This window comes from Coturnix japonica, chromosome 12 (genome assembly GCF_054131305.1).
Source record: "Coturnix japonica strain WE chromosome 12, WE-NBRP24, whole genome shotgun sequence".
In the NCBI taxonomy this organism is placed as follows: Eukaryota; Metazoa; Chordata; class Aves; order Galliformes; family Phasianidae; genus Coturnix; species Coturnix japonica.
In genome coordinates, this window is record NC_140674.1 from 1827694 (window position 1) to 1853151 (window position 25458).

The following is a 25458-nucleotide window of genomic DNA, read 5'->3' on the forward strand; positions in this document are numbered from 1 at the left end:
GAATGAAATCTTGGCTCTAATTTACTTGCTATACAAGGCACTTAAGAAAAATAACTCTTTACCGCATCTCTAATTCCTTAGTGCTGTAAATATTTCATGGTGCAAGCATTCCTTCTGAATTTGAGCTATGAAGACATCATTGAAACCATTACCTAATAAGTAATGTATGGTAAAATAGAACCTCTAGAGATTACAGACTGAAGTCCCAAATTTTGGTGATGAACTTTTGAGCCAATTCACTGCAGGTAGTTAACAGATAGGCTACTTTAGCAAAACAGAATGTTTTCTACCATCTCTTTCTAATACTTGGCTAAGAGAAGATAGTGCAAGCCAGCCAGAAACAAATCCTTTGTAAAAGCTATTAGGACTAAATTGCACTATTCTCTGTTTGTAGACATAAAGTGAGAATAATTTGAACAGGAGGAACTGCTGTTTGTTTGTTTTTTAAGCAGTCAGTTGTTTAATCTTCTATTAAACATTTTGACAGTTTCACTATAGAAACAGCTGGTAATTTTTCAAGTACGAATTTGATACTTTACAGAGAAATTCAGATTTGACTGTGAAATGGTACACACAGAACAAATGAGATGGGAGCAGTTGTGGTGGAATCTACGTCTAGTGGTGAAATCTGATCCTTAGTCCAGCACGGTGGTTTTATTTTTCATGCATATAATTGTTTTGTGTGTTTCTTTTTTGTATTTCCAAACTAAGTAGAAGGTAAGGAAGTGCAAAAGGATGGAAGTGAGCCCTCATTGCACCTTGTCCTGTTGTTTTATATTCTGGCACAGCAGTGAGTAACCTGTTAACGTGGAGTATTTTGCACCTCATTGCTGACCATACTAAAAGTCTTTATGTTCTCTGATTCTTCAGTGAATGTGCACTGTATACACTATTATCTGTCCATTTCATTTATTTTACTCATTTTTCTCTTTGTAATTAATTTGCTTCCCTTTATCCTATGGTAATTCTAAACAAAGCCAAATCCAGTTCTCTTAATGATCAGTTTTTATTAGTTCTGCAGGCTAACTGCACTGCAGCGAGGTGTCATTTGAGCCTAGTATTATTATACCACTACCTAAACGATTAATTTAAACTTTTCACATATTGCAAGAATTAATAACATAATAAATCAGCAGAGGTTTATTATATTTAAATGATGTATGTAACCTATCAGTGATTTTGTTTGTTTTAGTTGTACTGTGTTAGTTTAGTCACTGATCTCAGCTGCTCCCATATGATACTCCCATATGAGACCCAGGCAGGGCAGTCAGAGGGGAAGGCCCTGTGCTTTGTATCTACAGTCCAGAAGCCAATGTGCCAGAGTGACCTTGGCTTTTGGGAACAACGGACTGGGCATCAGCACTGGGAGCCTGCATGGAGGTGCTGGAGAACACTCAGCATTGGTGCATTTCTTAAAACACAGAGCAGAACTGAAGGGATATGCAGGGTTTCCTTTCCCCAAGCTGTGAGCAGTGGAAACTAGTGGTAACCTCTCCCACTGCTTGTTGGAAGGGACTAGAAGTCATCAAGAGGATGCAAAAACTTTGGAAACCCTCATGGAGGCCAAGAAAGTCTGGAAAGGCGTCTGCTGTGAGAGGGCCCAGCTTTCAGCCAGTCTGAAGTGAAGGGCTTCTCTGCCCTGCCATGTCTTCACAACATCTGGGTGGACAGCTGGAGAGGTGTGGGGCAGTCAGAGGATGTCTCCTATTGCCTTTCCCAGGGATGAAAAATGCAGATTTATTTATTTATGTATTTATTTGGTCCCTGTTCTTCCTTTCTCTTCACCTTTCTTCTCTGCCTGTAGCACTGGGGTAACCCAGGTGAATGCTGTTAGGAACTGTCTGCCAAGAACTGAGAGTGCAGTAGAAAAACAGGAGTTTTCCTAATGTACCTCTAAGGGGAAGCTAGAAAAGAGACAAACTGACAACAGTGAGAGGAAAGGTAAAAGCTCTCAGGATTGTGGCAGGAGCAACCCATGTGATAAAGCAGGGAGAAAACAAGAAACAAGGCTCAGCTCCAGATCTGCTGTGCCCTGTAGAGAGTAAATGAGAGTTCAAGGAAACACCATGTGGGAGCAGGTGTTGATAGAGATTTCAGGATGTATAGCAATATATGTAGTATTACAGGCAATAATGTATATAAAGATTTTGTAAAGATTATTACAGTAATGTAATTAAAGACCTGCTGGCATGTGAACTTTAGTTCCCATAACTGTATAGTTAATTCCAAGCCCATAGTCAAGTCATGCTGTGCCAGGATGCTCTAGTCAGCCCGTGCACTTTTTCCCTGCGTGCCTAGGACTTGCTCTGTTTGCCTATTCAATCCTAGTCAGGATTGTTGTTTGTCCCGTGTTAATTCTTCTCTTCTTATCATATAAATGATTCACCAGGCAGCTTCCTTTCAGTACCAATCACAGGTTGAACGAAGACAGTTAACAGAGGAAGGCCAGGTTTACCAACACTGCTGTGCTTGTAGCTATTCTTAAACATATAAAAAAGACCATTCTGTAGCATAAATGCCAATTTTACCCAGTGAAGAAGGCTTTACTCTGTCAGCGATTTCTAAAGGCTCAGTTTCTTCCTTCTTTTCTATTGTGTGGTTGTCCAGAAATGGCCTCACACAATAGTAGATAGAGCTGCCTGGATAATGTGTCTGCTCTTACTGTGTCATGGGAATTCCCAGCCATCATCTTTGTAAAAATCCCTTCCCCATGTTCTTGGCTTTAAGAGTGAGGAAGGAAGAGATTAGATTATTTTTTTTTTGTTCCCTTTGGGGGCTTTTTTTTTTCAGCCAGTTTGTTTGTTTTCCATTGTGGGAACAGAGTTTGGGCTTGGAGAGTCTCGGTTAAAAGGTAATTACATTTACAACAATTAAAACCCAAAACTCATTGAACCAATTTCTAATACAAGCAGGATCAGCATTAGCTTTTAAAGGATTGCTATTATCGTTTCAGGACTGCAATGTGATTTAAACTGTAATAGATATAGATTTCTATATTAGTGTTCTTGCTCCTCGTATTGCATTTCTGCTGCCATCTGCTAAAACAGGAATGGCATTTTTTACTTTATTGACTGGACAGTGAATTGGAATGCTGCATTCCTGCAATCTTTGGATCACTGAGATGACTACAGGCTTACACGGAAAAAGGGTTGGGACAACTCTGCTGCTGTGAGACCAGCACTTTTAAAGTAACAGGTACTAATTGTTAAATGAGTAGAGATTAAATGGATTTTTGACTCACTCATGGTAAGGTTGAATTTTACCCTCAAGGGCACCAAAAATGAACTAATGTGCCACTTGCCTTCTCTCTGGCCCAGACAAACTCTTGCTGCTGCTTTCTCAGGACCTATTTAAAATGGGCTCTTCCCTGTGTTGCTCTGGTGCACTCTGCATGCACATTGCATGCTGCCTCTTGCTCCAAGCCAGGTTTTCCGCTGGTGCTACATGGAGCATTTGGAAAATGATTTGTAAAGAGTCGCTCTATAAATGGACTTTATTGCAAAATGCTATTTAAAATTGGAAAATACTGAAATGAAGTTGCCTCTTGATTATGACTTTTCCCAGAAAAAAAAAAAAAAGGTTCTGCCTAATGATAGAGAATGGTAATGAGCAGCACTTAATTAGCATAAATTAAGTTTAATGGGAACAAATTCTGCTACTGCCAAGTAGATAAGAGGTGTGTAATGGAAATGAAATTCTGAAGGCTGATCTTACAATACCTGAAGACATCGACTAAATCTTAAGGTCTGTGTTCACCAGGACGTTCAGGGGACCACTGCCAAGTGTGTAGTTAATGTTCAGTGGCCATTCAGGGATGTTTGGCTCAAATTGCTCAGATTCATGAAATGCACATGGTAGGAGTGTTATTCTTAATTTTCTTTAGGTAAACACAGAAGTTTATTTCCAAATTTAGCATCTGAATGTATTAATATAAAGACAGCTTAATTTTTACCAAGATCTGAGTGTCTCTTCGATTTATCTCTAACGAAAATCTTGCAAGTTTGTACTTGCTGACTTCCTCAATGTATTCTCAGAGTTTCCCTCAGTCTGTCTTCTAAGGACATCCTTTGCCATTTGCTGCTTTTGCATTGTTGAAAGAAGCTGTTTTTTTTCCCCCACTTAAGAGATTTCCTGTAGAAAGCTGCATGCTCGGGGAAACGTGTCATGTTCATCTTCTCTGAGAGTGAGGTGATGGGCTTCCCAAGGTACAGAGTAGCAGAACTAGGAATTTTGAGGAAAGAAATCCCGGTCTATGGGTGCACCTGACAAACACGCACAATTCAGGCTTATGTTGACCCCAAATGTGAACTTGGAACAGAGATTGCTGGAGGAACTGGTTCTAGAGAAAATGATGTATTCCTGAAATATCAGTCATAGAAAGAATGGAGTTGTGGAATAAAGTGAGTTTGAGTAACAGATACATTGTATACGAGAGATATATAAGAGTGTAATATGTAAAATCTAACAGAAAAGAACCACTGTACTGAAAGTCTTGTAATTTCTAAGATATTAAGTAGTGTCATGCAGAGCCCAGTCCACTGACACTGCCCTGGTACCTGCAGTGCTGTGCTGTAAGGAAGGAAGGGTCATTGCATCTGGAGGTGGGAACTTGAATGTGAACCCAGGTTCGGTGCCAGGTTAGTGTGGCTCCAGGGCAGAAGCAGCTCATTATCTGATGAGTGATATAAAGCAATAGGACTGCAAATAGGGGATGTGGTTTTAATGAATTTGTTGCTGTGTTTCTGGGCAGACTGTATGGTCTTGACCATTTTTTTTCTAGGCTGTACTTACCTAAAGCAGCCGGCTCTGCTCGAGGTCAGTCCTAACTGCAGAGGTTCAGGTTTCTTTTGTGGCTTCCTTCTTTTTTGTGTTTTCCTCATCTGCTGTCCTGGACTAAAAGCTTCAGCGTGCCAGGCCTGAACTCACAGCACCTTCCTCAAGGCTGACTAAAGGGGCCTGCTGGCATTACCACAGCTCCCCCAGCATTCTCTGAATAAATCCCGTATTTATTCTTCAGAGTAGCAAGAGGCTTTTTTGCTCCATTTGTAGAGAATGTAAGCTTGATCTTTTGCCCAGGACTTGGCCTTCTGAGGACGAGGGTTTTAAGGACTTGGCCTTAAAATTGACTTGAGCTCTTCATGGGTAGTAAATAACTTGTCCATGCTGTTCCTAACAGTTTTTAATTTACAGATGAATATATTGGTAACTTCATATTTGGATTTTTAACTAATTAAAGTTCAGCACAATTGGAATGAATGCAAGGCAGCTGAATGCTGCATGATTATTGCACCTCACATTGGACATTTAGAGATGAGGGCTGGCTTTGAGTCATTGCAGGCTTCTTTGGAGACCAGAGGAGTGAGTTGCTCATAGATCAGTGTGCAGCCCTGACCTCAGTGTGAGTCTATGGCAGGCCAGGATTAAACGTGGTGAGGGCAGTTGGAGGGATGGCATTGATCCTTTGTACACTGGGCCATGTCACAGTCTAATGAAGCCCTCTGATTTCAAAACATAACACAGCAAAACACTTCGACATCTCTTATCCATGGCAGTACCTCTTCAGACCTCTTTTAGTGGAGCTAATAAAAACTCTTAAAAAGCAAGGAGTTCAGTTCTATTCTGGTATAAATCCTCATAATCCTGAAGATACTTGCATTGGCTATTGCTAAAATATAAAAGAACTATAAAAGAATAGTCCCCCTCCGTATTTATTCTCCCAGTATGGCTGGAAAGTGGGGAACTAGCAGGTTCCTGTGCAGGCTGGGAAGGGACAAGCAGAAAAACTCTCATTTACCACAGCTACGCTGCAGGCAAGGCCACAGGAGGGACTCCACTTCCAGGAGCACCAGATAGGAGCCTGCCCTGCAGCTGGGGTGTTCTCCACACATAGAGAGGAGAGAGCTGCAGCAGTGCAGGCTTGTGTTTGGTAGCTGCTTCAGGGGGAACCTGCAGTTGGCAGTGTTCATCATCTCACTCATAATGAAGCCATTACCACAGTCACAACTCAGAATTGAAGGTAATAGATTTTCATTTTGTTTTGCCAGTTAAGTCATGTTTGATAAATGCAGAAATGTGTAGGGAGCAGCTTACCTCAAGTAAGCAGTCTGGATTTAAATGGGCAGCCTGGGTGTTCATTGCATTAAGATTTTTTGAATGCAAGAAGGGATTCTGTAACAAGTATCTACAGTTGGTGAACTCAAAGTATAGGAGTTGTACTCAACAAGTGGATAGGGTTTGGGCGTCTGTTAGGTTGCAGCTGCTCAAGATAAACATGATTTTATAAGTATATGTGAGTATACTTGAGTATGTGTGCAAAAAAATTCTCACGTTAGATGTGCAATTCTCTGTAGTGCTGTCCATGTTGTCTTAAAGACTGGCTTAAATTAATAAAATTCTTTTGTAGGACGTAAACAAAATTCCATTACCTGCACTTCTCCCAGCTGCACGACATCTCAGGAACTGACTTGGCTAAAAGGGGAAGCCTAGCCCAGAGGATGCACATGGCAGTGGGCATGAGTCCTCCCCCCACTACAAAGAACCATTCCTAGTCAGGACATTTGGCAAATAGGCAAAGCCAGGCCTTGTGTGTCTGTCCTGGCCCCGTGCCCATTGCTGTGTGCATAAGGAAGTTCTCTGAATGCCTGTAACTGGATCAAACTGCTGAAGCAACAGTCACCCTGTTGTTGGTGGCTCATCTGTACCCCCTTTTTCCTTTTGCCACCCTCCACCTTTGTCCTTCTGGGTCTCCTATTCTCACCCCAGTGCTGCCCTGCATTCTTTCCCAGGGTTTTCTTTCTCAGTTCTTTCTTTTGCTGCTGCCACTAATTTCTTGTTGTGGCAGCTCTTCTGTGCTTCCTGCTGCTGTATGAGTGTGTAAGTACATCTCCCTTTCTCCAGGCTTCTGCCATCCTGTGCTGCCATCACTTATACCTGCGTTTGCGTTCTCCATTCAGTTGTTCCCTTAACCCTGTTCCCAAGGTTTTAGACTGTATGTCTGCAAACATTCTGCTTTCATCTGTCCCTCCCTATTGGTAACTGCTACTGCAACTGCACCCCAGCCCCAGGCTGACCTTCACATGGTCTAACTCAGACATATAAAACAAAATTAGCCAGTATTACATAATTTGACAAACAAGCCAGCCAGCAGATCCTGTAAACTGCAAGCTGTTCACCTACAGTAACATGACCTCAGACTATTAAAATCACATACTTTGCATCTGTTTTAGGATTTGTATAAAATTGTTATACAGAGAGACTTTATTAGAGCTTAGTAAACCAAAAGCTGGTCTTAGATTTCCATCTGTCAGGAGTTATTAGATTGAATGTGCCACAGGAGTTAAGAAGGAGGAATTAGAAGTTTGAAACAATGTTTGTTGAAACTGCTGATGAATTATACAAATCCACACTGTTTATCATACTGCTGTCATTTATCATACTGCTGTCATCTTCGTAATGCAGAATGATGGGGGGGAAAACACACTCTGTAGAATCCCACATCAAGAAAAAAGTTGCTTATGCAACTAAACTGTTCTTGGAAATGTTTTACCACAGCAAGATGTAAACTAAACATCAGTGTGACGATGCTGCTGTCAACTTCAGAGAGCTCTCACTTACCTGAAAGCTTCTGCAGTCACTGCCAGTAACCCACATTGCTGTGCTCTTACCTGGAAAATGATGTGTTTTAATTCAAGGAGACATTACAGAAATTCTGGTGGCTGTTTCCAGTGTGTTCCTCAGCTGAAGTATTTCTCTGTAGTTGTGATGATAAAAATGAGCAATAGCTGCACAGTCAGTGCCAGACCATTTATTCTCTTCAAACTGACGGCATGGGCTTTCAGAAGGGAGCAGTTTCCCAAGGCAGCCGGCCGAGTCAGCTACTGCATTTCTGCCAGATTTGTGACTGAACTCTGACCTGCTATTTTCTAAGTCACTAGAGACCAGAGAAGAGAGGTGATCCGTTACAGATGTTTTGTTGGCTTGCCCCACTTCAAAATGTATGGGCCCAATGCAGGGAGATGCTGAGCCAAGGCCTCTCAAGACAGGTTGCTACTGCAGTGGATGTGGCGGCATCATAAGCCACTGTACACGTGCCATTCAGTCACCATGAGAATGGATGCTTGAAAGCTAGTTGGCAAGAGTCTTTCAGCTGGACCCAGTGGATGTTTAAAACTGTCTTGGAACAAGAGTTGGTTGTCCAATGTTCCAAGCTATCTGGTGCTTCTAATCCTTCCCACACACAAACCAGGCACCAGCTCACTAACTTTTGATGGGAGAGCAGTTAAATCCCTTTTATTTTGGTGTAGCAGAAGCAGAACTTTCAAGTTCTGAATTCCCTTCTTTTTTTCTTTGGCTTTTCCAGAGTCCTGATAGCTGTGTGGAGGCACCTCCTGCAACGCAGCAATGGGTGGACAGCCTTGGGGTACTCCTGGTGGCCCTCAAGTTTTATGACAATTGTCAGCACACAAGTTGTCTTAGTGGAAGCTGATGCCTTAGAAATATGCCCTAAATTCAGCAGATCATCTCTGTTTGGGAAAGCATTGAAGTGCACCTCTTCAGTGTTAATAGTTTAAGCATTGACTTGAAGAGCTTGATGCAGTAAGGATTTTTATTAAAATATGCTTTGTTCAATAATGTGCTTTAGATAAAATCAAGTTTCTTAGAGAGTTTCAGTAAAGAAATGTTTCCCACAGTATTTGGAAATACGTGGTGGAATTCTGTTTGATTTTATTGTGGATGTGACCGTTAATTTGTTTTTGTTTCTTTCAGCATGTCTCTAAAAAATAAATTTTGGAGGAATTTTCTATCGCCTCCATTCATTTATTCAAGTTTATCACTTCTTTGATGTCTTTTACAACAAATAATCAAATTCATGAGATTTCTGGTGCATTGGCACATGCTTACTTTCAGTCAGTAATTATTCCAGAGATAACACTTCCCAGCAAGCAGCTCTACTTGTATACACTAAATATGCTGCAGCAACATTTTCCTGCATAAAATGAGCCTAACAAGAATTTAAAAAATGAAGTTGCAATATATCAAACTTTTCACATATCCTGGAAGCTTATGAAATTGCTAGAAACTCTACCGAGTTTTCTCTTAGGCACTGAAGAAGCCCCCTTTGCATCTCTCTGTGTGTGGAATTACAGAAGTTGTCCCATTAGTTGAGAAAAGCAGCCTGTTGATCAAGTGCTAACATGAAAGAGTTGAGTCGGGATTCAGTCAGATGGCTCTTACTTACTGGGTGGGCATTGATTAAAAACTTCAGCAGTGCCTCCTTTGCTCTCTGTCTTATTTTCTTGGAGAGGAAGAGGAGCACTTCCTGCGTTAGTTCATAGAAACCCTTCAGGGACAGTTGGTCAGGATTAATCTCTTTCCCACAGACCAAATGTAGGACATGCTTGCAGAACTATACAGACCCATCACTGCAGCGTATGGACATCCATCAGTTACAAAGTGATTCTGTTGTCTCTGCAACCTCCTGAATGGCGTGATGCTGGGAGTGGGTGTCACGGGTTACTTAGATTTACCTATGCCCGTGACAGGGGAAGCCACCCCACGCCCCCCCCCGGGGCCCGGAAAGGAGGGGGAAAAGGGGAGTGGGATAAAACAGCGACAATCTAAGGAGGAAAAACTTATTTTACTAAATATGATATCGAAATACAAGATAACACAATATAATATAATTAAGGCTAACAAAATCGAACGAAACAGAGAGAGAGAGTCTCCGAAAACCGAGAGGCCTACTGTGAACTCTAGGCGACACGGCTGGAACGCTTCCCACTCTCCGAGAAGTTCGAGAGAAGAAGGAGGGCACTCCAGCCTGGGAACGAGATTATATAGAGTCCTGGTCCCGTGACTTATTGTTACTCCTGTTGTTCTCTGGGATATGTAGTCTTCTTCTGTGGACTGCACATTCAACAGAAGTATCCATACTTGACATGATGTTATGATGTGGAATACTGATAGCAAAATTACAAAATTACAAAACCATGACATTCCACCCCTTATTCTACATTATTACATCATGGTTAATATATACATATATATACATATATATACACGTATGTAAAATTGTGATAGCTAAATAGTAGAATTGCATGTAACATAACTAAATGTACAACTATAATAACTAAAATACACTACACATGCAAACATATATATATATATATAGATACATAAAATTATTGACTGCATTCCCCCAGCATCAAATTCCCTTGTGGCACACATTGAACATCCCCATCCTTCTGCATTACCCACCAAGTGCACCCAGGTCCCTGGGCAAAGACAGTTCCACGGATAGGTTTGCCCTTTCCAGAAGCTGGAAGGACCCAAACAGCTTTTCCCAACATGTTCTTTACATGTATAACAGGGACCTTATCTCCTTCTACAGTGTGTAGGGGGCTAGATTGACTAGGACCATCACGATTGACAGATCCTCTAGTATTGACCAACCAAGTGGCTTCTGCCAGATTCTTCTCCCAGTGCTTAAATGTTCCACCACCCATTGCTTTCAACATAGTTTTCAACAACCCATTATATCGTTCAATTTTACCAGAAGCTGGTGCATGGTAGGGAATATGATAAATCCACTCAATGCCATGATCTTTGGCCCAAGTATTTATAAGAGAATTTTTGAAATGTGTCCCATTATCAGATTCAATTCTTTCTGGGGTGCCATGTCGCCACAGGACTTGTTTCTCAAGACCTAATATGGTGTTTCGAGCAGTAGCATGGGGTACTGCGTATGTTTCAAGCCACCCAGTGGTTGCCTCTACCATAGTGAGTACATAACACTTACCACTGCGAGATCGTGGCAAGGTGATATAATCAACCTGCCACGCCTCCCCATATTTATACTTTTGCCATCGCCCTTCCTCCCAGAGAGGTTTCATCCTTCTGGCTTGTTTAATTATGGCACATGTTTCACAATCATGAATAATCTGCGCAATAGCGTCCATGGTTAAGTCCACCCCTCGGTCTCTGGCCCACTTATATGTCGCGTCTCTTCCTTGATGACCTGAGGTCTCATGAGCCCATCGAGCTAGAAATAATTCACCCTTATTCTGCCAGTCCAAGTCAATTTGAGCCACCTCAATTTTGGCAGCTTTATCTACCTGATGGTTGTTTTGTTGTTCTTCAGAAGCCCGACTTTTGGGCACATGTGCATCCACATGACGCACCTTTACAACCATATTCTTTGTTCGGGAAGCAATGTCCTTCCATAGTTCAGCGGCCCAAACAGATTTTCCCCTCCGTTGCCAGTTATTTTGTTCCCACCGCTGTAACCACCCCCATAAGGCATTTGCCCGCATCCTCCACCAAAAAAATCTGTCACGGGTTACTTAGATTTACCTATGCCCGTGACAGGGGAAGCCACCCCACGCCCCCCCCCGGGGCCCGGAAAGGAGGGGGAAAAGGGGAGTGGGATAAAACAGCGACAATCTAAGGAGGAAAAACTTATTTTACTAAATATGATATCGAAATACAAGATAACACAATATAATATAATTAAGGCTAACAAAATCGAACGAAACAGAGAGAGAGAGTCTCCGAAAACCGAGAGGCCTACTGTGAACTCTAGGCGACACGGCTGGAACGCTTCCCACTCTCCGAGAAGTTCGAGAGAAGAAGGAGGGCACTCCAGCCTGGGAACGAGATTATATAGAGTCCTGGTCCCGTGACTTATTGTTACTCCTGTTGTTCTCTGGGATATGTAGTCTTCTTCTGTGGACTGCACATTCAACAGAAGTATCCATACTTGACATGATGTTATGATGTGGAATACTGATAGCAAAATTACAAAATTACAAAACCATGACAGTGGGGCTCAGGGGAGCCAAGGTTGGCTGGGCTGTGTCTGTGACCCCGGGAGCTCTGCATGCTTCTGTTCCCGCAGTCTCTGAGTTGGAATGCCTTCAGGTCACTGGCAGACACTGTGGAGACCCAGAGGGCTCTGTAGTCTCTTTTGAAGTGTTCACCAGATCAACATTTAAACTTTATTTTAATGGTACTGTTTAACCATATAGTTAAGCAGAGCAGCTGATTCCCAGATCCCAATATCCAGGCCCCCAAATTCCGAGTCTCAATACATTATACTCTAAAGAGGCTGGAGGAGAAACTTGCCTTTCGGTGTTTAATTGTTGGTCCAAGACAGCTCTGGCTGTATGCAGGGCTCGTTCTCCATGTCTCAGTATTTGGCAGGAGGATATGCTTGCAAGAGAGGTCATTTCTTTTGGGGCAGTGCTGTGTTTTGCCTTCAGTCTGATTTTTTTAGGGAAGCTTGCAGCTTTTGCACGTTTTATGGCTCTGACCATGTGTCCTGATACTGGACATATCATTTTTATAAATCCATTTATTGCACAGTGTGCATTAGAATTTGCTTCACTGTTTGGCATTTGCTCAGACACTGCTACCAATGTTCTGGGGCTTCTGTTGTCTGAGAATGAGAAAAAGCAGAGAGCTCCTCTTCAGGGGAGGTGCAGTCAAATGGCAACAGGAATAGCAGCATGCAGGGCAGGCAGCACTGGGCCTTGCCAGCTGTGACTGCAGCCCTGTGACTCTTCCATCCTCAGCTCTATCTGCTCCTGCAGTGCTGCACTGTGCAAGGGACCCAGCACAGCATGCAGTGTTACATCTGTCAGCAGTTAGCAATGGGCACATCGCATTCTGCTACTGCAATGACATATCATCCCCTTCATCTCTGAGGTTTGATGACACTGTTTCAAATGCCAGTGTGAGTTTTTGTGTCCTCTCAGATAAAAAGGCATATTTGAACTAACAGAGAGGAAAAGATTGGTGTCCAGTCAAAGCACTGATAAGTTTGTTTCTAATAAATGCTACTCATCCAGCCAAGTTTGCTCCAGAAGGAGATGGCAGATTCAGGACAGAATATAATCCCTGCTATCAAAAGACAATTATGAGAGCAAATACCTATCTGTATTTGTTTTCAGGGGGCAGGGCTACTGCTGGGCATCTTTTGGTGTATGCACACCTCCATGGCTCCAGTCTTCTCTTTCTTGACATCATAGTAATCTCTGAAGAAGAATTAAGTGCAATGAAGTTTTTACAGGGAGGTTCTGAAGGCTTATTTCCCCACAGGGAATCTTCTGAGCAGTTACAGCGACTACTTCAAGAGGGGAAAAAATTTGTTTCAAAACGCTTTTTGGGGATTTTGAGGTTCTATTTAAAGGACTGTGCTCTTCTGTGCTCCTTTTTTTTTTTTTTTTTTTTGGTACTCATGCATAACAAAATATGATCCCCACCAATCTGCATGGAGAAGTTGCTGATTACAAGCAAAAAGTGCCTTCAGCTTTCCTCTCAACAATGCTATTGACTCTGTGTGAGACAGAAGCCCTGATTTTTTTCCCAGATTATTCCAGGCACTTCTCCAGTGTAAATAAGAAAAAGTAATTCATATCCTGAGATGTCAGAAATGTTTAGGGAAAGATTTTCCCCATCAGGCCTTTTGGTTTATGTGTTGGGCTGTGCTCTGTTCTGTGCTCTGTGGCTTATGCCTTTTCACCAGGAGGAAGGGCTCCATCCCTGCCCAGCCACCCGACCAGAAGCAAGCAGATTATCAGAGGATGGGGTATCATGAGGGGCTGTGTGCCTGCAGAGCTTTGGAACAACCCACAGCCTGCCTCACTTGTGCTGCTGCTCAGTGTGTGTGCTCAGCTGTGTCACCCCTCTCCTTAGCGCCCTTCTCAACTATGGAGTGACTGCCCTCCCTGCTTCTTGAAAGTGCTAACAAATCCAGTAGCCAGAGAAACTATAGTGAAGGGGCTGACGGCAATACCTTGATCTGTTCATTTGATTTATGTTGGAATGGGTTTATAATGTCCATAAATAATTGTATTTTTTTTCCAAGAGGTACCTAAACAAGTAAAAGACTGCTCTGCATGCTCCCACACATTCTAAAGCTGCATCTGTATGCATGCAAATGAATTCCTTATCTTCCACTAGTCAACTGCAGCCATAAAGGGTCAGTGGCTGCGCAGGGTGGCAGTCCCACCTATAGTGCATGGAGAAGCCCACTCTGTTCGCTTCCCTATAGAGTAGTCACTGATAGGAGGTTCCCTATAAATCTTAACCATCTTTTAACTTCTAAACCAGATGATGTTTGCATTTCTGTGTACTGATCTAACTGATCAAAACCAGATGTTTCAGATGTAAGATGAGTGCAAAGGTTTCACATCCAGGCAGTTTCTTGAGGTCTCTTTGTTCAAGAGCTTTGCACACCAGCAGAGCTCCCTATACCAGCACAGCCCATCAGAGGAAAAGCCTGAGCTGTGTGGGTGCTAAATGGCTTTAAAATGTTAATTTGCACTGTGTACTGAGTCTGACATAAAGTTATCTGAATGTGACCAATCTGTATAACCTGAGGATAATAACCCTCAAGATGCAGCAAGTGGGCAAAGCATGTTACTCCCTCTCTCCATATTTGCAGACCACATTTGTTGCATGTGTTGCATGGGAATCTCCAGATGCTGAGGCATGTTGTCAGTGGGTGCCTTCACTTCTTAGAGGGAGGTTGGGTGGCTCTGTGAATTCATACAGAAACAGAGAATTTAGGAATTAAATAAGAACTGTCTGTGATAAGCCTGAAGTGTGTCAGATCAGATAGAAAATTTCTCTGTAACTCATAGTATGATTGTACTTTAGAACTGTGGAACAGAAAAAAGACAACCCCTCATTAAATATTGTGGGCTGAGTCATGATTCACATGGGAGCTGCTAATCTGAAATCCAGCGACACATTATTGATGCCATTTGTGTTGATTTGGGGATGAGGCAAATTACTTTCTAGTAAGTATCTGGATTTAGAATGAATTGACATCTGTCTACATCAGCCTGGGGACTGAAGCATGCGGCAATATTGCTGACTCAGTGTAATTGCAGGTTTCCTCTGTGACCACCACCTACATCATTTTAGCCTTTTATTGTCTCAGTTATCTGATCTGAAAAACAGGAACAATGCTTCTAGGAGTGCTGCCACATTTATTGTTTGTAGCATCTGTTAGGACTCTGGAATGGAGTTGTTGCCACTTATTCCATTCATTTTAATGGAATTAGTGTCAAGACAGCAATGCTTTGATATAAGAACTCCCATGAACCCTCAGTATCTGCTTTAGGAGGCCAAAATATTTGGCAGCTGCCAAAATGCTTTTCCATCTGCCCAGGTCTTTTCTCTTTAACATGTTTTATAGTGCTGAGTAACTGTATTCATTTCAGCTTATGTCATCTTGGATCTTTCTTCAGGTCAGACTGAAATGCTGCAGCTCACAGTGAGTGGAACCAGGCTCTATGAGCAGTCTCATTGATCTCAGAAGGGCTTTCACTGATACGCTGTACTATTCATTGCTGAGGAAGGGAACAAATGCCTGGCTCTGTACAGCAAAAGCAACAGATACTGGGGGGTAAGGAGATACTGGCTGGTAAGGAATTGCAGAAACAAGGAAACCTTTCATGTAAAAAAAAAAAAGATGCAAAGAAACTGATTCATCTGAATGCCTTAGCTCTAAAGAAAAGCTTTGACTGGCAAATGATAGAATATAGTGTGTCATCTGTAGTGAGGCAGAATTTAGGAAGCTCATTCTCAATAAGACCATAAATTGTCTTCTGTGCCATAAATTTTACCCAAACACTTTGAATTCAACTGAAGTATGACTTTAGCCGCTAAAGAATTCCAGGATTTAAGGGATGTGGTGTTTCTGGGATGGAGGCAGGGCCTTGCTTGGTCTTGTAGCATTCATTTTCAGTCATGTTTTACAGGCAGACCTTTCGGGAATCATGTGATTCAGCACAGCTTCGGAGCTATCGAAAAAATGCACAGTTATACCTGAGTTGAAAGGTTAAAGCCTGAAAATGATGTAACAGTTTAAACCTGGAAATGTTTGTGTTTGTCTGCTAATCTGTCTGCAGGCTTTCTGTTCCTGTGCCCACACCGGGTGCATGTCCCTGTTGTGCCATCCAGCAGGTACTGCAGGGCAGCAGTGGACCATTCTGGGTACAATGCAGTGCTTAAGATCTGCTTTCCCCCAGCTGCCTTGTTACATGAACCAAAGACAAGCTGGTTGTTAATGGCTGAAATGGAAAAAAAAAGTATTGGTTGCTGTTCACATCTGTAATGAGTGCTGCCAATGGCCTGTTCTTGGTGCAGTGGTGTAGGCTGCGGATTCTCCCTGGTGGGCACCCAAGTGAAGCTGCCGCAGATACTGACCTTACTGAAACAAGTTGTGTTCAGTCGTCTCCATGCCAGCTGCTGTGTTGTGCCTTGGTAGCAGCTACACTGGAACCTGATTAGGCAGAGCGTGGCTGCTTCTGCCATTTGGCAGTGTGATGCCTGGAAACCTGAACAACTGTTCGCCATGGCGCTGCAGTTGGGTTTGCTCTGAGGTGGATTTCAAGGGCTCGTGTTTAGTGGGCATTAATTGGACATTTTGCCTGAAAATAATACAGCTTACTTATACACTCGCTTGGAAAAAGCATTAGGTTGATGCAATTGCCCATTTCCTGTTATTTCAGCTGTGAAGAAAGTAAGCTGGTGGAAGTTAAGCAATCTAAATCTCATGCCTGCTTTCTCATTTCCAATGCTTTATCACTCAGAATCCCCAGTTGAAGTAGTCCTGTCTGCAGTTTGGGAGGAGAGGGAAGAGGGTATTTCCTTTTCAATGTGTACACAAAAAGTTGGTATTTTTTACCAGGCTGCCACTGCCTGCTCTGCTTTCATTTACAGCAGAATATCTCATAAAAGGGAAGAATTAAAGCACCAGTGATGTTCAAATTGGCACATAAGTCACACTTCTGGTCACATTTGGGATTTTCTGTTGTCTTGAAATTTTCCTGGATAGCAGCTGAAGTAGAGAATAAGCTCCTGGTACAATCCATACGCATAATTAGTTGTCATATGACTTTAAGGCAAGCTTAGGTCTTAGTTACATCAAAATCAGTCCAGTTCCATTAATCTTTCCCTAGAACAATATATTATTGTGTTGGAGACAAAGCTCAAATAATTCGTACGTTCCTTTAACAGGGGAAAAAAGAAAAAATGATAATGCTTAGCTGCTGCATGTTGCTACCTTTTAAACTACTGCAAGTCCATAACCCTTATGCAGAAAGACATGCTTTTTTTCTCTAGTTAGAGGGTGAAAGAGCAGGATTTCATTGTAATTAAACAGAAAAAAATAATAGGAGAAGGAATGTCTTATGGAGACCCATGAGGAGAAAAAATAAGTGAAAATCTGGCTTCTGATTTTAAGGAAAAGAGCAGCCCATGGTCCTGTGAGGTCTTGCAGCTGTCACCTCTCCCTCAGGTTACAACCGTGCAGGATAAGGTGCTCAGAAAATGAATACAAATGTGACAGCAAAACCTCTGAATCTCACATGCAGGAGGTGCCGGTGATACACAGTGCATCAGCCACATACCCAGCTCATTCCTTGCTGAGTAATTCAGGAGCTGGGCTTTTCAATCCACCCTCCCTGGCAGAACTCTGGGATTAATGAGGCTTTGAAAAGCAGGACTGTTCTGAAAGAGGAGCGGCAGTCCCAAGCAGCCATTTGCAGTGGTATTGCACATCCATTGTCTCCTTGTAACACGGAGCCACGTGCACACACACATCACAGCCAGAGCTCTTTTCACTGTCTGAGTGCTGGAATGGATGCCAGAGAGTTTGGAGGAACTGGCCAGCCTCAAGATTTCTTCACAAAGCCTCATGAATCAGCTCCTGTGCCTCTGTACTCTCACGTCTGTGTGTCTGGTAATTTGCTCTACTTTACGTACTCTCTGTTCATCATACAGATTGGCTTTTTTCTTTCTGGGTAGTTCCTCTCACTTTGCCAGCATCTTGCCATTTGCAGCTTTAATGCCTATTGACAGCATTTTGTCAGCCATAGCTGCCAATGTATATTCCTTTCACAAGTTGTTCTCCCTCAGTTTCTATAGATAGCTACAAATTTCATCACAGACTGATTGAATATTTGTTTTCATTTGTGTTTCATGTGGAATAGATTCAACAAAATGAATAGATCATTGGAAGATTGAAAACAGAGATGAGGAAGCTTATCTAGCGTGTACCAGAGTAATTCCTGTGTATCTAGCCTGGTTTGTATTACCTTCAATGGGGGAGTTTTGCAGCTTCCCATAGGCAGCTCCCTGGGCAGCTCTAAAGCTGTGCTCAGCCTCAGCACATGCACCCAAAGATTATTTCCTTCTACAGTTGATAACACTTTGCTTCCCCAAGCTCAGTTACAGGAATGTGAGCAATGAGTCTGTCAGTAAAGCTCCAATTACGAATTCATAAGTTAACAAATTTTTTTCTGTTTTTGTAGTAGAAACTAGCAGAAATGCAGAAGAGAGCCAACCTCAGCCCCTACTGGATTGATCCTTACACAAACCAGATTCCTGACCCTTAGTATTTCACAAGAAAGCTGTTTCTAGTGTTGCATTTGAAAGTACTGTTATCCCACAGCATTATTTATTTATTTTTTTCCATTTACTGTTACTGTCAGAACTAACCTGATATTCAGTGAGGTGCCACAATTTCTTGCAGAGGAACAGTTGTGGTTTCTTCTCCCACGCCACGGCTGGAAATAAATGCTCTGAGTGTTGCCAACTCTCATCGCACAGTATCATATTCTTCACAGAACATCTTTGTCAGAACCTGTGTTGTGGCTCAGTAACGTATCACTGGAGTAGCTGTTTCCTGCTTATCGTGACTGCCTTTAAGCTCTGAAGATATCACTAGTTAGCATTGCTTGAGTGTGCCAAGTCAGTGACGGAACAGCACTGTTCAATGCATATCCCAACACAAATCAGTTGATCATGTTTCAGTGTAATGAATGGCCAGGAGTCCTTCAGTATTACTGCTTTGAATGTTCTTGTTCTCAATTTGTAGCTAGCTGGGTACAAATCTCTGGCATTTTTAGTACAAAATATGATTGCATCTTTACTATATAGATGGTAACTTGATAACTGCTGCGGGTACCAGTAAATGTTGGGTCTGAATTAAATCTAAATCACCCACTGTTCTTTACTGTCCTTTAGTAAAGACAGTTTGATTTACTATTAGTCTTGATTTGACAATAGTGCAGGAATACCTCATTCAAGATAGCGACCCTATGATCCTTGGCTACTGTAGACCCTCATAAATTACCACTGACGTTTTAAAGTGCCTAAACAGGTTAGTAAAGAAATTAGAGAGGTTACAAATATGTTCTGAGCTCCTTGTGCTTTTTATAGGAACTGGTTAATGGCTCAGAGAACAGCGCTCAGCCAGCAGCAATTAGAAAGACTCCTCCATTCACACTATGCTGTCTCTGCCAGTGTGGGAAACTATTATTTCTTCTTTGTAACACACCAGTCTTTATGAACTTCACTTCAGATCTCTAACCTATCCTTAAATTAGGTCACTTTTTCCCCAGCTAGCTCCATAGGCAACCCTTTTTCCATCAGCTGTCTCCAATTATGTAATCCTCATGTGCTATCTCTGACTAAATGTTCTTTGAAGTTAGTTATAAAGTGAAAAGACGCCCTTGGTAAGCTACTTTGATTCAGTTGCTTCAAATAGAAAGATTGCTGTTGAGATATAAAGGTTAATTTTACCCATCTCAAGTTATACAAGAACTTAATGAAATCCAACAGGTACTGAGTATACTACTACTGATATCCCTGTTCTTCCAAATTCTTTACCCAAATTCACAGAATCACACAGAATCACAGAATTATCAAGGTTGGAAAAGACCTAGAAGATCATCTAGTCCAACCATTACCAATACTTCCCAGCTAAATCATGTTCATCAACACAACAATTCTTTCTTAAACAATTCTTTTCAAGGTAAATTCTTTACCTTGATGTTGTTTTCTAACAAAGTGTATGTTGCTTGGCCTAGATTTTTATAACCTGTTTGTGCTGTTTATGTTTTGGCTTTGACTGAAGTCTGACTCAAGAGCAGGAGCAGCACTGCAGAGGTGGAGAACTAGGGCTCAGATCCTTACCCTGCAAAAGAATAAGCAACAAGGCATATACACGGTTGGCATGTATCAATTAAAAATACAAAGTCTTTTATTAAAAAGGAAGCCCCTTCATGTATTTGACTGACTTGCAGATCTGATCTTCCAGAATGCTGGTGTCATAGCAAGTGAAAGGGTCTTTGGTAACCTACGATGTCAGTGATACAGTGCTTAAGTAGATTCTGACAGTCAAATTTGCAGCAGAATTCTGTTCCACCAAGATTGAATCTGCATGCAGAATACAGTTTACTAGGCCTTGACATCCAAAGGCTGTAGCGTAGTAGCCCCTGAGAGCAAGTTCACTTCAGAGATGTTGATTGTTCCCAAACATCAGGCAAGTAATTTGCATTTTGAAGAGGCTCTAAATGGGCATTTCCATATTTATGTTTTACAAAGTCCACTGATGCCTATTTGCATAATAGACCGCAACATTGCCAGCAGATCCATTGCAGCACATGGTGTCAGCTCTCATGATGTTCCAGTGGGTTTTTCCCTTTATTGAAGCTCTTATGACACAAAGAACTTGTCAATAACTGATACGTCTCAATCTCAAAGAGAAGGCTGTCAAAGCTTCTTTGGCTGGACTGGCAACACACACAAATCAAGCTACATGTGCAGTCACCTAAGAAGTGTTTTGCTTATATCCATGCCAATTCTGTACATAGAAACAAGTGAAGATGATGTATATACCTAGATAGAACAGTCCTTTCCTTCTCCTAGAGTCTCCAATTGTACTCCACTCACAGCAATATACTGATGCTTTCAGACTCTCCAAATTTTCCTGCTTAAAAACTTCAGTTACTTTCTCATCACCACTCTCAGCACCTGGACACAATGCAATGAGAGTAGCTGCAGGTGCCAAGAGAAGGTCTTAGCAAACACTCTGTCTTTATCACTAGTCCCAACTGGGCAGTCAAGCTTGAGCACATCTGTATAGAGAGAAGCCAGATGAAAGCTTGAGGTCTTTGAATTCTGATGCAATATTTATCACTCTCAAAATGGCATGGTTGATTTTTTTCATTTTCCTGATGGAATTAATACCTTAAGGAATAGCTATTATATGTGTGGGATTGTGGCCAGAAGTGATTCTTCCACATGGCTAAATGATAGAGACAAGTGGTTTCCACTTTGTCACTGCTTACCAATGTAAAGTTTTGCAACACTGTAAATCTGGAAGGGGGAGAAGGTTTATGGCCCTCAGTCTGTCATGTATTGTGCTGGGCTGAGCTGAGCTAAGCTCAGTGCTGTTACTTTTAATGTAGATGTCTCTCGTTAAATTTGAAGGAACATTTCACTTCACTCACCTGGGACAGAAGCAGGGAGTGGAATCAAAGCCAGCCTTGGACAGGAATTTCCTTTCCTTAATTTGATGCATAGGTTGAGTGTGGTCTTCTGCATGTGCAAACAGATTCTGCTTCATTTTGTAAGGCATTTTGTTAGAAAAGTTCGGTTTTTTTACCCTTGGATGTGTATCTCCTTTACATCTGTGTCTTTGTGGATATGCTTATTCTGATAAATGTGATAAGGATTCATCAGTTTCACTGCATGCTATTAATAAGGTAATGCTTTTAAGCCCTTCAGTATTTTAACATGAAACATCATCTTCTACAGATATTCAGTAGAATGATGGCTCTAATCATCCCCTCTGTCAATAACTGTCTGCTGTGATAGAGCTGGTGTTCTGGTTGGCCGGATAAACCTAGCAATGTGAAATAGAGGATACGCATGCTGAATATTTGCCACATGAGGAAAGAAGGAAAGCCTAAATTAAACTTCCCACACCAGAAGCAAAGCTAGTCTAATGCCGTGAAATTTTCCATTGCTGCTCTTGGTGCTAGGTCTAAAATTCTTAATCTAGGACAATACTTGCCATAGTTTTTTATTTTATTCGATTTCAGTCATCACTGAAATGAAAGGTTGGAAAGACTCATAAATATTTCCTACCAGTTTTCTTAAGGACCAGAGCTATCCATTGGCATTATAACTGATCTTTTCTTATCATTCAAGTTAAGAGAAATCAGATGATGTGTGGATTGATGTGATTTCAGTGTCTATTCCATAATTAAATATCGACTGTGATTATATCCTATTAGAATGTTTCTAAAAGATTATAAGGTTCTGTTTGTGCAGAAGAAATGACAGAAATACGAGAAACATTTGAAAACCTCACTGCTGCCATCATCAGTGTGAAGGAAATGGGCATCCACTCACTTAAAAATCTTACCAAAGGAATTATGTCTGTTGGAGAGCAGTGGAGTAAGTGGAATAATTTAACTGGCTTTTAAAGAGTGAGGAATGATGAGAGAACATCATATTTGCAGGGAGAAAAGAACCTCTGCGATGTCTTGTGGAAGTGTTTGCAGTTGGCTTTCTGTGGCTGTCTTGCTGGAAGTCAGTGCCTTGTTTCTGGTTACTATGTACTGGGATTTAGTTGGGCTGCTTGAAATGTATGTGTCAAATCCATCCTGCCTTGCAAAAACAACTGTGAGTTTATGTTGCTACAAGTGTGAGATCATATCCAACCTTTTTCTGAAGTGGAGTTTTGTCTGCTTAGAGCTACATTAAAATTACAGTTACAGATGTCAATGACAAATGCAATCAGCAGCTTATGAAAAGGCTGTATTTTTGTTACATGTAAATTTTTAAGCAAGTGAAGGTACAGTTTCCCCTTAAGGGGAAGAGCTCCTACAATACATACTCTTCTTAAGAAGAGAAGGAGTTTCCTGGGTGAGAGGAGCCAGGATGGCTTTAAATGTTTGTACTCCCTTCCAAAATAAGTTTATGTTTTCTTCATATACAATTTAATTAAGCCTTCAATTTGACCTTTGTATTGAGCAATAAAAGTTAACTGGGAAAGATGTGGGTAGAATGAGAACACAAACAAAGCATGCCCCACGTCAGCCACTGTGAGAACTGTTTCTATAACCAGAACTAATGAGATCATCAGGACAAAAGCAACAGCCAAAGCATTTTCAATTATTACTAATATTTTTCTTCTTCAAGCCAGTTTATATTTTTCTTAATTACACAGCTTTGAGCCGTGGCATGATATTTAGCAGATGCCTTTGGCACTTGGCGTGCTGATCACTTGCACGCTCCAGACTGGCAGGGGTACCTAATCTTTGAAGTCTAGAGTGCACATTCATCTTCAGCTATAAAGGTCAGTTCTGCATTCCTCACATCCCCCCAAACTCCCATTAAGTTTAATAGGAGTTTTGAGCACATGAGGCATGCAGTGTCAGGATCACTCTCCATCCTCTGGATATTACCAGTGAGGTATGTACAGAATTTCTAAACATAACTAATTAATTGCACCACACAGTTTTGGCAGAAAGCTTTCACAGAGCTTTTGGGTTGTTTCTTTCATTACAGGAAAGTTACAATAAAAGTTCAACAGATTTACTGGGAACATCGTGTTTCACAGATACTTCCATGCTGTGTCTCAGGATATTGTGTCAGCTGTGCTGCAGTATGTATGAGGTATCTGGCAAGCTAAACAAGCTTAAGCATACAGCCACAAACATGTGCCTAGGACTAGACTAAAAACAGATGTTTCCAGGAAATGTAAGAGATGTCTGACACGTTTTAAGCCTATTCTTTCAGCTTGTCTGCATTTGAATAAGGCTTATATTAATATAAACTAAATGACAAAACCTTTTCTTGCCAGTGACTGATGGATTAATGGAACTATTGCTGAATCACACAAGGTTTGTTAGTTTAAATTACTTCTTCCCAAGAAAAAGATGGAGTGTTCTATTTTGACATATACCATTGTAGGGGCTGAGGCAGTTATACATGCAGGTTTACTTTTCAGCCCTCAGAACAAAACATATTTTATTATGGCTCATGAAAATCATGCAGGGTTTACTGTGGTAGCTATGTATTAAAAGCCAAACAAATATAGTGATGGGTTTCCTTACACTAATACAGCTCAGATTTATTTTCATTTATTTATATTGTGGATTTCCATGTATATAGACAACAGATCTTTTGGTAATGGGGAAGGAGTTGCCAATTAATCAAAGTGTGGCATCCAGGCACCTGACATCTCAAATTGTCTTGCAGTTGTGCCTGGCTCTTCTTTATTGCTTTTTTTTTTTTTTTTTTTTTTTTTTCCTGTATTACCCTTGACTCTTTATAATAACTGCAGCTCCTGAAAGTCCCAGGCAGTGTTATTTCTTGAGGAGAGTGGCTGTGGTTCTTCTCACCCTGGAGAACTTAAATTCAGAATGCATGAAGTGTTTGAGAAATAAAGTAGTTCACTTGCTGGCCTGCAGGGGGGAAGAGGTCTGCCATAGATCCCACTTCTCTTCCAGTCTCCTTAAATAGAGAAACAGAATGACTGCAGAGCTAAAACTAAACAGACTGATTAACTTGCATAATCTTGACTCATGTTATGTAGTGGACAATGGCAAATCCCATGTTTCGACAGTTGTATCATGAGTTCATCACACACTGGGGGTTCTCACATTCCAATTTCCACAGTGTTTCAGTTTCCATGTCTGCCGCAGCTGTAATTGGAAGTAATTACTGCTGATCTTAATGTCAGGATAAGAGATCATTTGGAAATTGTTGTTACATTTTCTGGTGACAGAATTGTTTTGCAATTTCAGAGTTCCTTACTTAGAACGTATAAAAGTCATTTCAGCTTTTGCTACCAGAGGTGATAAAAAGCTAATAATAGCACTGCAGCATCTACTGTAAATTAAGAGCCAGTTCCGCCAAGTTGCACCTTGTTTTAATTTTCTCACAGTCTTATCTGCCAAAACTAAGCCTATGATCAAAGTGAAATCAGGCAGCTGAGCTACAAGGTTGGGACAAGTGTAAGGACTGACCAGTTCACTTTAGACCCACGTCTCATTGTAACCATGAGGTGACATTCAAGTCCAGGGTATTAATTTGTCATTGTAGATGCTGACATTCTGTCTTTTCAAAACACAGTGTTTACAGGAAAGGAATGGGTGTGGCTTAATGTAATCAGAATCACAGAACTGTAGAGTCACTGAGAGTCACTGAATCTTTAGAGTTGGACAGGACCTCCGAGAGCCATCTAACCCAATTCCCCTGCAGTGCACAGGGGCACCATGGCCTTTAAAATTTCCAAGGATGGAGCATCTAACACAAAACTTTGTACCCTGTTCCAGTGCCTCACCACCCTCACTTAAAGAATTTTTCCTTATATCTAACCTAAATCTATCCTCCCTGAGACTGAAGCCATTTCCCCTTGTTCCATCACCACAGATCCTGCTAAAGAGTCTGTCCCCTTCTTTCCCATTGCTTCCCTTTAGATACTGACAGGCTGCTCTCAGGTCTCCCCACAGCCTTCTCTTCACCAGACTTCATAGCCCCAGCTCTCAGCCTGTGCTATAGGAGAGGCATTTCAATCCATGAATAGATTAATGTGGGAAAGCAGAAATAAACAATCCCCCCACTCTTTTCCCTGTTCTCCCT

At 41.6% G+C, this 25458-nt stretch overlaps 1 protein-coding gene across 11 annotated transcripts in view; it reads left to right on the forward strand.

Annotated features, from left to right (window-relative positions):
- Window positions 1-25458, forward strand: part of LOC107317829 (glypican-5-like) — a 364600-nt gene that overhangs the window by 289508 nt on the left and 49634 nt on the right. For 3 of the 11 annotated variants that reach the window (XM_085512498.1, XM_015870949.3, XM_085512503.1), the window contains one exon: window positions 8360-8801. The exons of the other annotated variants lie outside the window; for them this stretch is intronic. Coding sequence is in view for 2 of the 3 variants with exons in the window: in XM_015870949.3 (XP_015726435.2) it covers window positions 8360-8367 (8 nt within the window). In the remaining variant the exon portion in view is untranslated. Of the gene's footprint in view, window positions 1-8359; window positions 8802-25458 lie in introns of those variants that run through there. 11 annotated transcript variants of the gene reach the window in all.